Source organism: Xyrauchen texanus, chromosome 1 (genome assembly GCF_025860055.1).
Source record: "Xyrauchen texanus isolate HMW12.3.18 chromosome 1, RBS_HiC_50CHRs, whole genome shotgun sequence".
NCBI classification, from domain to species: Eukaryota; Metazoa; Chordata; class Actinopteri; order Cypriniformes; family Catostomidae; genus Xyrauchen; species Xyrauchen texanus.
Window position 1 is genome coordinate 61,755,446 of NC_068276.1, and position 12,057 is coordinate 61,767,502.

The 12,057-nt window shown below is 38.2% G+C and overlaps 1 protein-coding gene across 1 annotated transcript in view; it reads left to right on the forward strand.

Moving 5' to 3' along the window:
* The window catches only part of LOC127645715 (uncharacterized), a 54,131-nt gene that overhangs the window by 30,974 nt on the left and 11,100 nt on the right, over positions 1 to 12,057 (forward strand). Inside the window, exons 5-10 of the mRNA XM_052129384.1 lie at positions 2,648 to 2,669; positions 4,995 to 5,250; positions 5,351 to 5,496; positions 5,699 to 5,978; positions 9,856 to 9,995; positions 11,632 to 11,723. Coding sequence (XP_051985344.1) covers positions 2,648 to 2,669; positions 4,995 to 5,250; positions 5,351 to 5,496; positions 5,699 to 5,978; positions 9,856 to 9,995; positions 11,632 to 11,723 — 936 coding nt within the window. The remainder of the gene's footprint in view (positions 1 to 2,647; positions 2,670 to 4,994; positions 5,251 to 5,350; positions 5,497 to 5,698; positions 5,979 to 9,855; positions 9,996 to 11,631; positions 11,724 to 12,057) is intronic.

A 12,057-nucleotide genomic window follows, 5' to 3' on the forward strand; every position in this document is an offset into this window, starting at 1 on the left:
CCTTCAGGGATCAGGTAGTGAACCTGCAAGCACTGCCCCGGGAGGAGGCAGACCCAACACTTTCGGTCCAGTACGTGCTTTGCGTATTTATCTGGACCCCACGCAGAGCACTAGACGCTCTGAGCAGCTCTTTGTCTGCTTCGGGGGACAGCGGAAAGGAAACGCTGTCTCCAAACAGAGGCTTGCCCACTGGGTTGTCGACGCCATTTCATTGGTTTATCACACCCAGGCCGTGCCCCCCCCCTTGCGGGTCCGAGCTCACTCCACCAGGGGTGTTGCGTCCTCATGGGCACTGGCCAGGGGCACCTCCCTAGCAGACATCTGCAGAGCAGCAGGGTGGGCAACACCTAACACTTTCTCGAGATTTTACAATCTCCGTGTTGAGTCAGTATCGTCCCGTGTTTTCTCAGGTCCGAGCCCGTAGAACTCGGTAACACGCTGACGTTCTGGCCGGGTGAATCGCTTGCGCCAAGCGCCCTTTCCCTCAGCCGAGGTAAAATAGTGCTCCTCCGTTCCCAGGAGACCCCATCTTCGGGTCGCTGGTTGACTCCTCCCTAGCCCTTTTGGGTCCGCAGTTCAGCGGAGCAACTCGCCGACCCAAGCCACTACGGATACACAAAGCTACCCTGTACTGGAATAGGTGCTCTGTAGTTAAGGCCTCCTGCTCGGACTCCCCTTGTGTGTAAATCCGCGATACTGTCCCCTCACGAGCTGACTCCTGTGTCTCCCTTAGGCAGCTACAGCTGCCTCGGTTGCTGTGCTGTATGCTTCCCCCCTCTACGAGGCTGGATCTACCACCGCACCAACTTTTCCACATAGGTCCTGTTAGGCCATGTGATGCATTTGCCACTCTTTGCCTCCCTGCCGGGTAGGTGTGGCCTCCACAGGGTCTTCTCCCCCTGAAAGAAGGGCTAAGACCCCCTTCCCTCAATGCGTGTAAGGGCCCCGGCCGTAGTTGCTCTATGCGAGAAACATAGAGAGAAAAGAGGCACAGCCAGTCTGGCCCGTTCCCAGGTTGGCGGCCATTACCTTGTTCCCCCCTCCAGGGTAACGATAAGGATTCTGTTGGTCGTCCTGCACATAAGAATACCTGCTCGCTGCTGTATCAGCAGTTCACGTACACGGCTCAGCGCATGACACTTTTATAAGTGGACCCCTAGTGTCGCTTCTCTGACACAACGTGGAGAGAGCGACAGAAGGGGAGCGTCTAGGTTACGTATGTAACCTCCATTCCCCGATGGAGGGAACGAGACGTTGTGTCTTCCCCGCCACGTAGCTGAGCCGAGCCACTGTTGTGGCCGGACCATTTCCGGCTCCTCAGAAAAATCCTGAATGAACAATGTTATCATACAAGAGACAGAAATGTACGAATAAATACAAAATTAAATACATGTGGGAATAAATAAATATAAAAATATATGAATGCATAAAAAAAAAACAAAAAAAAAAAACAAATGAAAGAATAAAAAAGTTTTAAAGAATACAAATAAAAGGAGAAAATAATATATAAAAAGAGAAAATAATAAAGGAAAAAAAAGTCATTCATCAATAAATTCAGGAATAACTTTCATTAAAAATGAATTATATTTGTTTTATCAAGACATTTATTCCTTTATTTAGTTTCTTATTATTACATATATTTATTTATGTATTTATTATTTTTGCATGTTTTGTCCTCCATAACTTAGACTACAAACATGTTTTAGAATAGGTGTTTAAACAGCAATCATTTTTACATAGTTTTTACATTTGTCACATTTATGTCTTTTATTTTCAAGTTTAGTTCCTGTTCCTGTCATGTCATCTGATTTCCTGTTCCCCCATGTGATCTTGTCATGTGTTTCCCCTGTTCATGTGTCTTGTTTTTATTGGTTTATTGTTTGATTACTTTGTTAATAGTCTTGTTATATTGTTTATAGTTTAGTCTTGTTATTGGTTGTCTTGTTTACCTGTTACCCATGTCCTTGTAAGCCCTCATGTTTGCCATAGTCTAGTGTCAGGTATTGTGTATGTAACTTTGTTTTGTTCTAGTCATGTCATGTCATGTCATGTCATGTTTGTCAAGTCCAGTTTTAGTCAAGTTCATGTTCTTGTTTAGTTCATGTATGTTGTCAGGGTTTTTGGTGTTCCACGTTTGAAAAATAAACTGCACTTTGGTTCATGTTCACGACACTTCATAGTCTCTGCTTGTTTCCAGCATTGTTACAACATTGAACATTGAAATACAAATTCTGTCATTTACTTTCACATTCATTAATTAAAGAGGAATACATTGTAAGCAAATCATCTTAAGGAGACAGTGGTACGGAAAGTGTTGTATGAAGAAGTTTCACTAGCATCAGTATATAGTATTCAAGACAGATTAAAGTGCAACAAGATTTTGATTGGTTAAGTGCTCATTGAAAATATGTGTTACTTACCTTCATGTTTGTTCAAACTTCTTTGACTTACTTTCTTTTTACAGACTTTCTAATAAAAGTCCTTAAAATAAAAAATCTTTCATTAAATGGATTAAATGAAATAAATTAGGGAAGGTAATTCTAAAAGTACCAAGTGATTAGTGATTTAAATGAACATTTTATTTGAATTTCACTCAAATCTTTTTTGTTTTGTTGTTTTTGTGTACACAGGATTTCTCTCATTTCAGGACATAGCAAATGGAGCAGAAGGTACAAATGTTTTATTGTAATAACTTGCAAAAATGCATAAAATGCAACAACATGCAACGATGCTATAAGACACGGTTTATGTTTTATTTATTTGTTTTTATTTATACATTTATTCTTGAGAGTTGTGCACGATCAAGGGGGACTTGAGGAAATAAAGATAGAAAATTGCATCTTTGACTTTGCAATGTCTTTGTTTGTTTGTTTGTATATCCGACCGCATAATTTGGGACCCTGCATGTTTGTAAATATAAGTAATTTCTGCTCATGTTTTCCTCATGTCACATTCAATATTCACTGTAAATGAGAGGCCAAACCTTCCCTTGACATCCTCAAAATTGTGTTTCCTGAATTCAAGCAGATGGATGAAGACATTTTTACTAATTATGTTGTGATCACCATGGTCAATAGATGCCAATCACGTGCTAATAATCTAATTATTAATATTAATTATTTGTCAACTTCCCAGTCAAACTCCGGCAGCATCAAACACATATTAATTCGTCATATCTAATAATAATTCAGTGAAGACTTAGAAACAACTTTGAAATTCACTTTTATTAGTATTATTAAGTTGGCTTGTGAGAGCCAACTTACTGAAATCCTACTTAAACTTATTATTATTCCGATTCTTCTTAGCAGTGAAATTTCGGTATCTAACTCCTCCTAGAGCTTTTAAGCTACAGGCACCAAACTCGGCACAGACCTTCAGACTAATCCCGAATAGTGTGCTCCTAGCGAAGTGCTAAAACATGTTAAAAACGTGCTAGCATCATGCTAACACATACTAGCATCGCCTAGCGAAGTGCTAAAACATGCTTAAAACGTGCTAGCATCATGCTAACACATGTTAGCATTGACTAGCGAAGTGTTAAAACAAGCTAAAAATGTGCTAGCATCATGCTAACACATGCTAGCATCACCTAGCGAAGTACTAAAACATGCTAAAAACGTGCGAGCATCATGCTAACACATGCTAGCATCACCTAGCGAAGTGCTAAAAAATGCTAAAAACGTGTTAACATCATGTTAAAACATGCTACCATCGCCTAGCGAAGTGTTAAAAAATGCTAAAAATGTGCTAGCATCATGCTATCACATGCTAGCATCGCCTAGTGAAGTGCTAAAATATGCTAAAAACGTGCTAGCATCGCCTAGCGAAGTGCTAAAAAATGTTAAAAACGTGCTAGCATCATGCTAAAACATGCTAATATCGCCTAGCGAAGTGCTAAAACATGCTAAAAACGTGTTAGCATCATGCTAACACATGCTAGCATCGCCTAGCGAATTGCTAAAAATGCTAAAAACGTGCTAGCATCATGCTAACACATGCTATCATCGCCTAGCGAAGTGCTAAAAATGCTAAAAACATGCTAGCATCTATCTATCTATCTGAGGGTCAATATCTATCTATCTATCTATTTGAGGGTCAATATCTATCTATCTATCTATCTGAGGGTAAATATCTATCTTTTTCTCTATCTATCTATCTATCTATCTGAGGGTAAATATCTATCTATCTATATCTATCTATCTATCTGAGGGTAAATATCTATCTATCTATCTATCTATCTGAGTGTCTATCTATCTATCTATCTATCTATCTATCTATCTATCTATCTATCTAGCAACTAAGTTAAACTTTAAACTACTTTAAACTTTAAACTAATTTAAACTACAAACTAATTTAAACTTTAAACTCATTTAAACTATAAACTACTTTAAACTTCAAACTACTTTAAACTATAAACTACTTTAAACTAATTTAAACTCATTTAAACTTCAAACTACTTTAAACTTCTTCAAACGTTCTGGTCCAAACTTTCACAAGCCAACTTAAAGTTTGTCTTGACGAACTTTCAAGTCAAGTCGGTCCACTTGGCAGCCATCTTGGGAACACTCTCAGCCAGCTGTTTTGTACAGATTCAAGCAGCATAAAAATACAGCTGCTATTTATTTCAATGGGGAAAGACAGATATCTCCAAAACAATTGATTAAGATTATGGTATCATTAATTGTGCTTTTTTTGCTCAGATCATGCTAAAAAAAAGCTATATTTTACAGGTCAGTACAGCTAATATGCATGTGCGTTCTCAAGTAAACTGACAGACAATGTACAGTAAGCATCTAAAGTTGATTGGCTCTTTTACTAAAAACAATTAAGTACATTTAATGCAACAATTCTTACACTTTATGGACTATATATTGATACAATCGCTTATAGACAACAAATAGTTCAACCGATGTAAAGATGCCCGATATTGACATGTTGCCGACATGTGTGCAGTGTGAACAAAACCTTATTTTTATCCCTGAAATGTTTTCTAGAAAATGCAGCACTATGGGGAAAAACCAGCCAGTCTTCAGTTTACTATACGCTTGAATCAAAATATGCTGTTGATGGTGATCCCACAACCAGGTCAGAAACCAACACAGGGAGTGACCCATGGTGGAGAGTGGATCTACTGAATGTATACCGAGTGAACCGAGTGACCATCACTAACAGAGATAGCTACTATTATTACAGGATAAATGGTACAGTTCTTCGAGTTGGAAACTATCTTGACTTGTACAGTAACACCATGTAAGGCTTCTTTTGATTGTCACTAGTATATGTTTTATACGTTTACATCTAAGAAGAAACAGAAACAAATTATACAATATCTGTCTCTTTGTTTCTGTAGATGTGCTGAAATTCCCACTATTCCATCTGGGGTCACGTCCACCTTCAATTGTGGTGGAATGGAGGGACGTTTTGTCTATATACATATTCCTGGAAATAACCAGATTCTTGCTCTCTGTGAAGTTGGAGTCTATGGGTATTTGTTAGGTAATTAATTGTTGAAGAGCATTATTCAATTAACAATACCAACGTGATCTCATTGGTGTCTGGATCTGCATGTGGTTTTGGAACACGCTGTGAAACATTGTCGCGTCTCGAACCAAAGGCAATGCGCCAAGTTTAAATATGTGCATGCATAAATGAGATCGAGGCAAGTTATTTTCACACACTTTTCTTGTTCCTATTTTAGGTAACTTGGCAATAGGAGGAAATGTTACACAGTCATCAACATATTTGTCCTGGTTTGCTGGACAGGCCATTGATGGCAATCGAGGTTTCAATACACAGGCGAATACAGCATGCTCTTCTACCAACAATGAGAGTAACCCATGGTGGAGGGTGGATCTGAATTATGCGTACATAGTCAACACGGTGGTCATCTCTAATATAACTTGCGGTCCAGAACGAATAATTGGAGCTGAGATTCATATTGGAAACTCCTTGGAGAACAACGGCAACAACAACCCCATGTGAGTCTGTCTCAATTGTGTTAGGAATTCATACGTAAAATGTACATCGAAATTTTCGTTTGTTTGAATAGACACTTAAACATACAATATCAAGTACTGACAGCATCTTAAACGTAAAAGACTTTGTTGTGTGTACAGTACGCCTTTGGAGATGTGGGCAGTTGACATTATATTTCAAGCATTGTCAGCAGTGTCCTGCGATGAGACATCTTTATTATTTATTATTATACTTGTCTTTTCCATGACCTAAGATTCACTAAGACACTAGTTTATTTGCACTTCTAGAAAAAAATAGTTGAACTTGAAACGAAATAACTTGAAGAAAACTTGAAAATGGTGAAGAAATGCTGACATGTCACAGCACCTAACATACACACTTTCTCTTGTTCATGTACATTTTAATGTAACATCTGCAAGTTCAAAAGGAAAACACGTTTTTGGACATGTTGTTTGTCTGAGCTATAAAGTGCTTATTTTAGTGCTTTCTCTTTAAAAATGTCCATTAATCATATTTGCATTGTTTCTATAGATGTTTTAAAGTTATAACAATTTTCACACCAATGGGGCCCTTTGCCATGATTTTGTCTATGGCCCTACAAACTCACGGGCCGGCCTTATGTAAAGATAAAGCTTAGTTATAATTGTACGTGTTTTATCACTACGGGTGTTCTTTACATACAGGTTTTCTTGCAAATGGGCCCATGCAGGACATTTGTTATAGTTCCATTGCAGGTGACCACGTTCAATACTCGACACAATCCAATAACGTAACTCTCAATTATCAGTAAATAATGGAGAACTTTTGTGTCAACCCTGATACATGATTTTTAAAAGCCTCAACATCATCAACATGATAAAAAGTGTGCTTAAAATCCTGATGAATGCAATGTACTAGATGTCTATTTCCTCTTTGTGGACGTTTCTGTGCTCTTCTGAAAGTAGAATTAATATTTTTTTAAAAAGCTGTCTTTGAATTGCAAAATACTCGTCATTATGATGAGAAATCTTTGCTGATTTTGACGAAGAAAGAGTAATGTAACACTTTAAGGTTCAATAAGGTTTCTTTCATTAACATTAGTTTATGCATTAGGGGTCATGAACACTCAATGAGCAATACATTTTTTTTACAGCATTTATTAATTAAGCAATATAACACGAGCAAGAGTGCGATATGGCCCTATATCAGCACTGCTGTGATTCGGCCACAGGCCGAGTGCCGTAGGTAATTACAGCTGTGTGTGTGAGTGTGTGTGTGTGTGTGTGTGTGTGTATTTATCACTTTGTTGGGAATAAGGATAGTAAAACCCGAAATTTTAGACCTTGTGGGGACATTTTGTCGGTCCCCATGAGGAAAACAGCTTATAAATCATACTAAATTATGTTTTTTGAAAATGTAAAAATGCAGAAAGTTTTCTGTGAGGGTTAGGTTTAGGGGTAGGGTTATGTTTAGGGGATAGAATATAAAGTTTGTACAGTATAAAAACCATTATGTCTATGGAAAGTCCCCATAAAACATGGAAACTCAACATGTGTGTGTGAGAGAAAGAGAGAGAGAGAGAGAGAGAGAGAGAGAGAGAGAGAGAGAGAGAGAGAGAGAGAGATGGAGAGTGTGCGATCACCTGTTGCAACACCCAAGCAGAGATGCTGTCAGCTTTCTGGAGATCAGCTTTCTCAGTGGTAAAATAGTGTCCAAGCGGGGGTATTCCTCTCTATTTCGCAGTAGCTGGTGCGCAAGAGTCATTCCCTATAGAAACCGCAATGTCCTCTGCCATTTTAAACAGTATGTATCCAATGTAGCACCTCCGGAAAAAGGTAAGCACCTAAAGTTCTGTAATCAATCAGTCTGTTGTGTCTCTCAGCTGTAATGAGCCGTAATTCTGATGTTGTTCGTTGAAAGCTGTTTAAAGCTATTTCCTAGTTTTGGTAATGTAGTAGTAATACGAGCGATCATGGAGCGCTGTTCTAAGTAACAACGGATTCACTTCACGTCACCAACTGGCTCATATTACACACAAAAATGATCTTTTTCTACCACCTGCTGGCTAACATATGTCATTTCAAAAATACAGACAAACAGTAGCTCATAACACATCTGCACTGCTCTTACACTTTAGTTTAGGATGACGAACACAAGCGGAGTGAATCACACACAGTGAAGCGTCCGAGTGCTGATGTGTCAGACCTTCAGTGCTCATGGAATATCTCTCGTCCAATCAGATTCGAGGACCAGAACTAACTGTTGTATATTCTTTGTTAATTTTTGTTAAAAACACAATAGTTTGTTGTTATTTCATGTTAGTTCATTGTGCATTTACTAATGTTAATAAGAGCAACTTTTGATTTTAAAAATGTATGTTGACTAATACATGCTTAATAAGTACTGCACAGTTTTAGTTCAAGTTAATTAATGTTGTTAACTAATGTTATCAAAATTTCAAAATAAGTATTTGCTGATTTGAAAACCTGTGCTTGCTTAAAATTTTGAACATTATTTTATAGAAAAAACAAATATGATACAACAGGCCTTTGAGGTCCTGAAATCATCATTACATTCATGCCCACCACAAAAAGATCTCTGAATATTCTGAAATATAAGTTTTGTAAGATATATATAATAGATATAAAGGGACATAAAATGTAAATATTTAAAGTATGATATGATAAATATATATGTAATGCATGTTTTTGAATGCAGCCTGTTTTCATTTCATGTTTTTGATGTTGTTTCACTACATTAAACTTAAAATAGTAAGTGCATTAAACCACACAAAATAATAAATAAATAAACAAAATCAAACTTGAAAAACATTTTCCCCACACATATAAAAATAAAAGCTTGAACAAATATTTTTCAGTAGGAGGGCAATCGTTGTTAATATGTGTAAACTGAACAAAATTAGCCTAAAGTTACCTGCCACAAGTTTAGAGTTCATCTTTTTACTTCATGATGTTGATTGCCGTGATTGATGTTTGTGAACTGTTGAGCTCCATTTGCATATCATTTCATTAAATGGATGTAACATTTTGTATTCTTTAGATAATGTCTTAAAAACTTTCATCACAGTCAAATGACAGATAGATAGCGTAATGACAAATGTTCTGAAAGAGCAATTGTTAATTGCCTTGACAAGACTGTCTGTGTTAGATAAACAAAATAATTAAGTTGTCTGATGGGTTACTGAGCCGTTTCAGTTGGAAAGTATTCATAATTGAACTCGCCTTAAATTCAATTGATCTCATTTCTTATAAATGCAATGTAATCAACCAGCGAATTAGATTTATACAATTGTAATAAATCTCTTGTGAAGGAGGAAGAGAGGGCCAGATAAACTATCCACACAGTGTTTCTTTATACACAATTCTCTTCCCGCTCTTTATCTCTCCCCAGCTCTTCACTGTAACACAAAACAGCTGTTAGAGATATTTCCCCAGGTGTCAATCCTTACTGCTCATCCTCTCCTCACTCTCCGCTCACCCGTGGTAGAGCAGGTCGGCCTCTAATCGCAGGGTTGGTGGTTCGAATCCCGGCCCACATGACTCCACATGCCGAAGTGTCCTTGGGCAAGACACTGAACCCCAAGTTACTCCCAATGGCAGGATAGCACCTGCTGCCATTGGTGTATGAATGTGTGTGTGAATGGGTGAATGAGTCACAGTTTAAAGCGCTTTGAATACCTTTAAGGCTTAAAAAGGTGCTATATAAGTGCAGACCATTTACACGTTTCTTCTTGTGTTTCATTAATAGGGCCCATTCTGTTGATATTGCACATTTCAATGTATACATTTGAGAACCACACTTGCATTAGAAGAATTCCTGTTAATATTTACTGAGACTCTCCATTTTATCTTTTACACCTCTTTCTCTCTCTGTCTGTAGATGTGCTGTTATTCCCGGTATTCCAGCTGATAATTCCTCCAAATACTCATGTGGTGGAATGCAGGGGCGTTATGTGAATCTGATCATTCCTGGAAATATGAAGATGCTCACTCTGTGTGAGGTGGAGATCTATGGAGAAGGTATCTTGGTTTCTAATATCAATTAAGAATGATAACTTTACACAATAATTTTATTTGCTCAACAATCCACATTGAGTTATAGGGGTAAAGGATGAGGTACTGATACTTTTTAATGCAGGCAAACTCATTAACATGTCTGTTCTCATACTGGCCATGTTTGCACCTCAGATAAATGAGTCTACTCTGCACTTAATGAAAGTCGAACCACTGCCCCCAGTCGCCGAAGCGGGAAGTACTTTGAGCATATAGACACGTGTGAAATGTCCATAAATTGGCTCAGACGTGATTTAAGAAGCAAGTTGTTTTGAGTTGTAAATGGTGCAGAGCAGAAGTACATTCACTTCAATAGCATGAGATCCTGAGATAGAAAGAGTCGAAACGTAGTCGCATTGTAGAGGGCTGCAAGGAAACTGTAATAAAATAAGAACAAAGAATTAAATTAATAAAACACCTTTTGCACCTCGAGTGTGCATTATTTTTCAGTAATTCAACATTAGACCAATGGCCCATTTCCTTTAAGGTGGCTGTAGGAACTCTGGGCACTGCAGAAGTAGCTGAACCATTCCTGAATGATCGGCTTGTGCATGCATTTACATTTACATGTAGGAATTTTGCAGATGCTTTTTCAAAAGCTTATTACTGAGGCAACCACCCTGGACCAACATGGAGTTAAGTGTCTCGCTCAAGCACACAATGTTGGTGGTTGTGGGAATCAAACCAGCAACCTTCTGCTTACCAGTTCTGTGCTTTAGCCCACTACACTACCACCACTAGCACGCCTATCGATTGAATCGCTGAGTACATAGAGCTGCTTCAGCTTAGAGGCACACCACAAACTAGGTTTCCCGTCGGCCGTAAGAAATAGAAGGTCAGAGGGTAGCGTGGATTTCCAGGGTTGCAGGTGTCGGGACATGCAGGATTGAATGAAAGAGTTTGCATGTGACACATAAAACCCATAAAATCTATGAGGAAAACACATTCTAGAACACTCTTGTGTAATCATCAAAACACCAAACCTTCACCGGTGTTTCGTAAGGCTACCTACATGTAAGGAAGAACCGTTTAGTGTGTGCTACAATGTGTTGTCGTTGGCAACATACCTTTACGGTGGAACTAATACGGTTGATTTCTTGATTGTTCTTTCCCACCTGTAAATGCTTAATGTCTAGCACCCATCCACAGAACAAATACTTGCATGATTCTGGAAACTTTAATGTCTTAAGTTCTTGGCATATATAAGCTATAACAGTGAGCATCAAGTTAGAATATACAGTATATATATATATTTTTTTTTCTCCACAATTTGGTATGCCCCATTCCCAATGCGCTCCAAGTCCTCGAGGTGGCATAATGACTCGCCTCAATCTGGGTGGTGGAGAACGAATCTCAGTTGCCTTCAAGTCTGAGACCGTCAATCCACACATCTTATCACGGGGCTCGTTGAGTGTGTTACCGCGGAGACATATCACATGTGGAGGCCATGCACAACTCACCACGTGCCCGACCGAGAGCAAGAACCACACATTATAGCAACCACGTGGAGGATTACATGATTATGTAATCAAATCCTATTTTTAATATAATGTGTTTTTGAAGTAGACGTGTTTACATGTATATATGAATGTTTGTTTGTTAGGTCCTGTTTTTGAACGCTCTTTTGTAAGGATGCGCTTCAGCTCCAAAGATGATTTGACTGACCCTGTAATGAGAGACAAGATTCTTAAACAGGTGAGATAGAGAGATACTAAGAAACATTCAAATGAATTGAAAATGTGTCTTTTTTATGATTTTAAAAGGCATCATAAGGACTTGAAATACACCCAGAACGAGACACATTACTTCAACGGACCAGAATGTGCAAGAAAACAACAGATTAAACATTAACCACTGTGACCGTATAAAAAATAAATAGCATGTACCATTATTTGGGCTCGGGTGTAAATAGTCCAATTCAGCATCAAAAACAGATTCCTCCATTTCTCCACAGACAAAATTGTCCTGACACAATTATTTCAAAAACCAACCAACCTACAATCAACCCGAAATTATTTCATGTTGATGC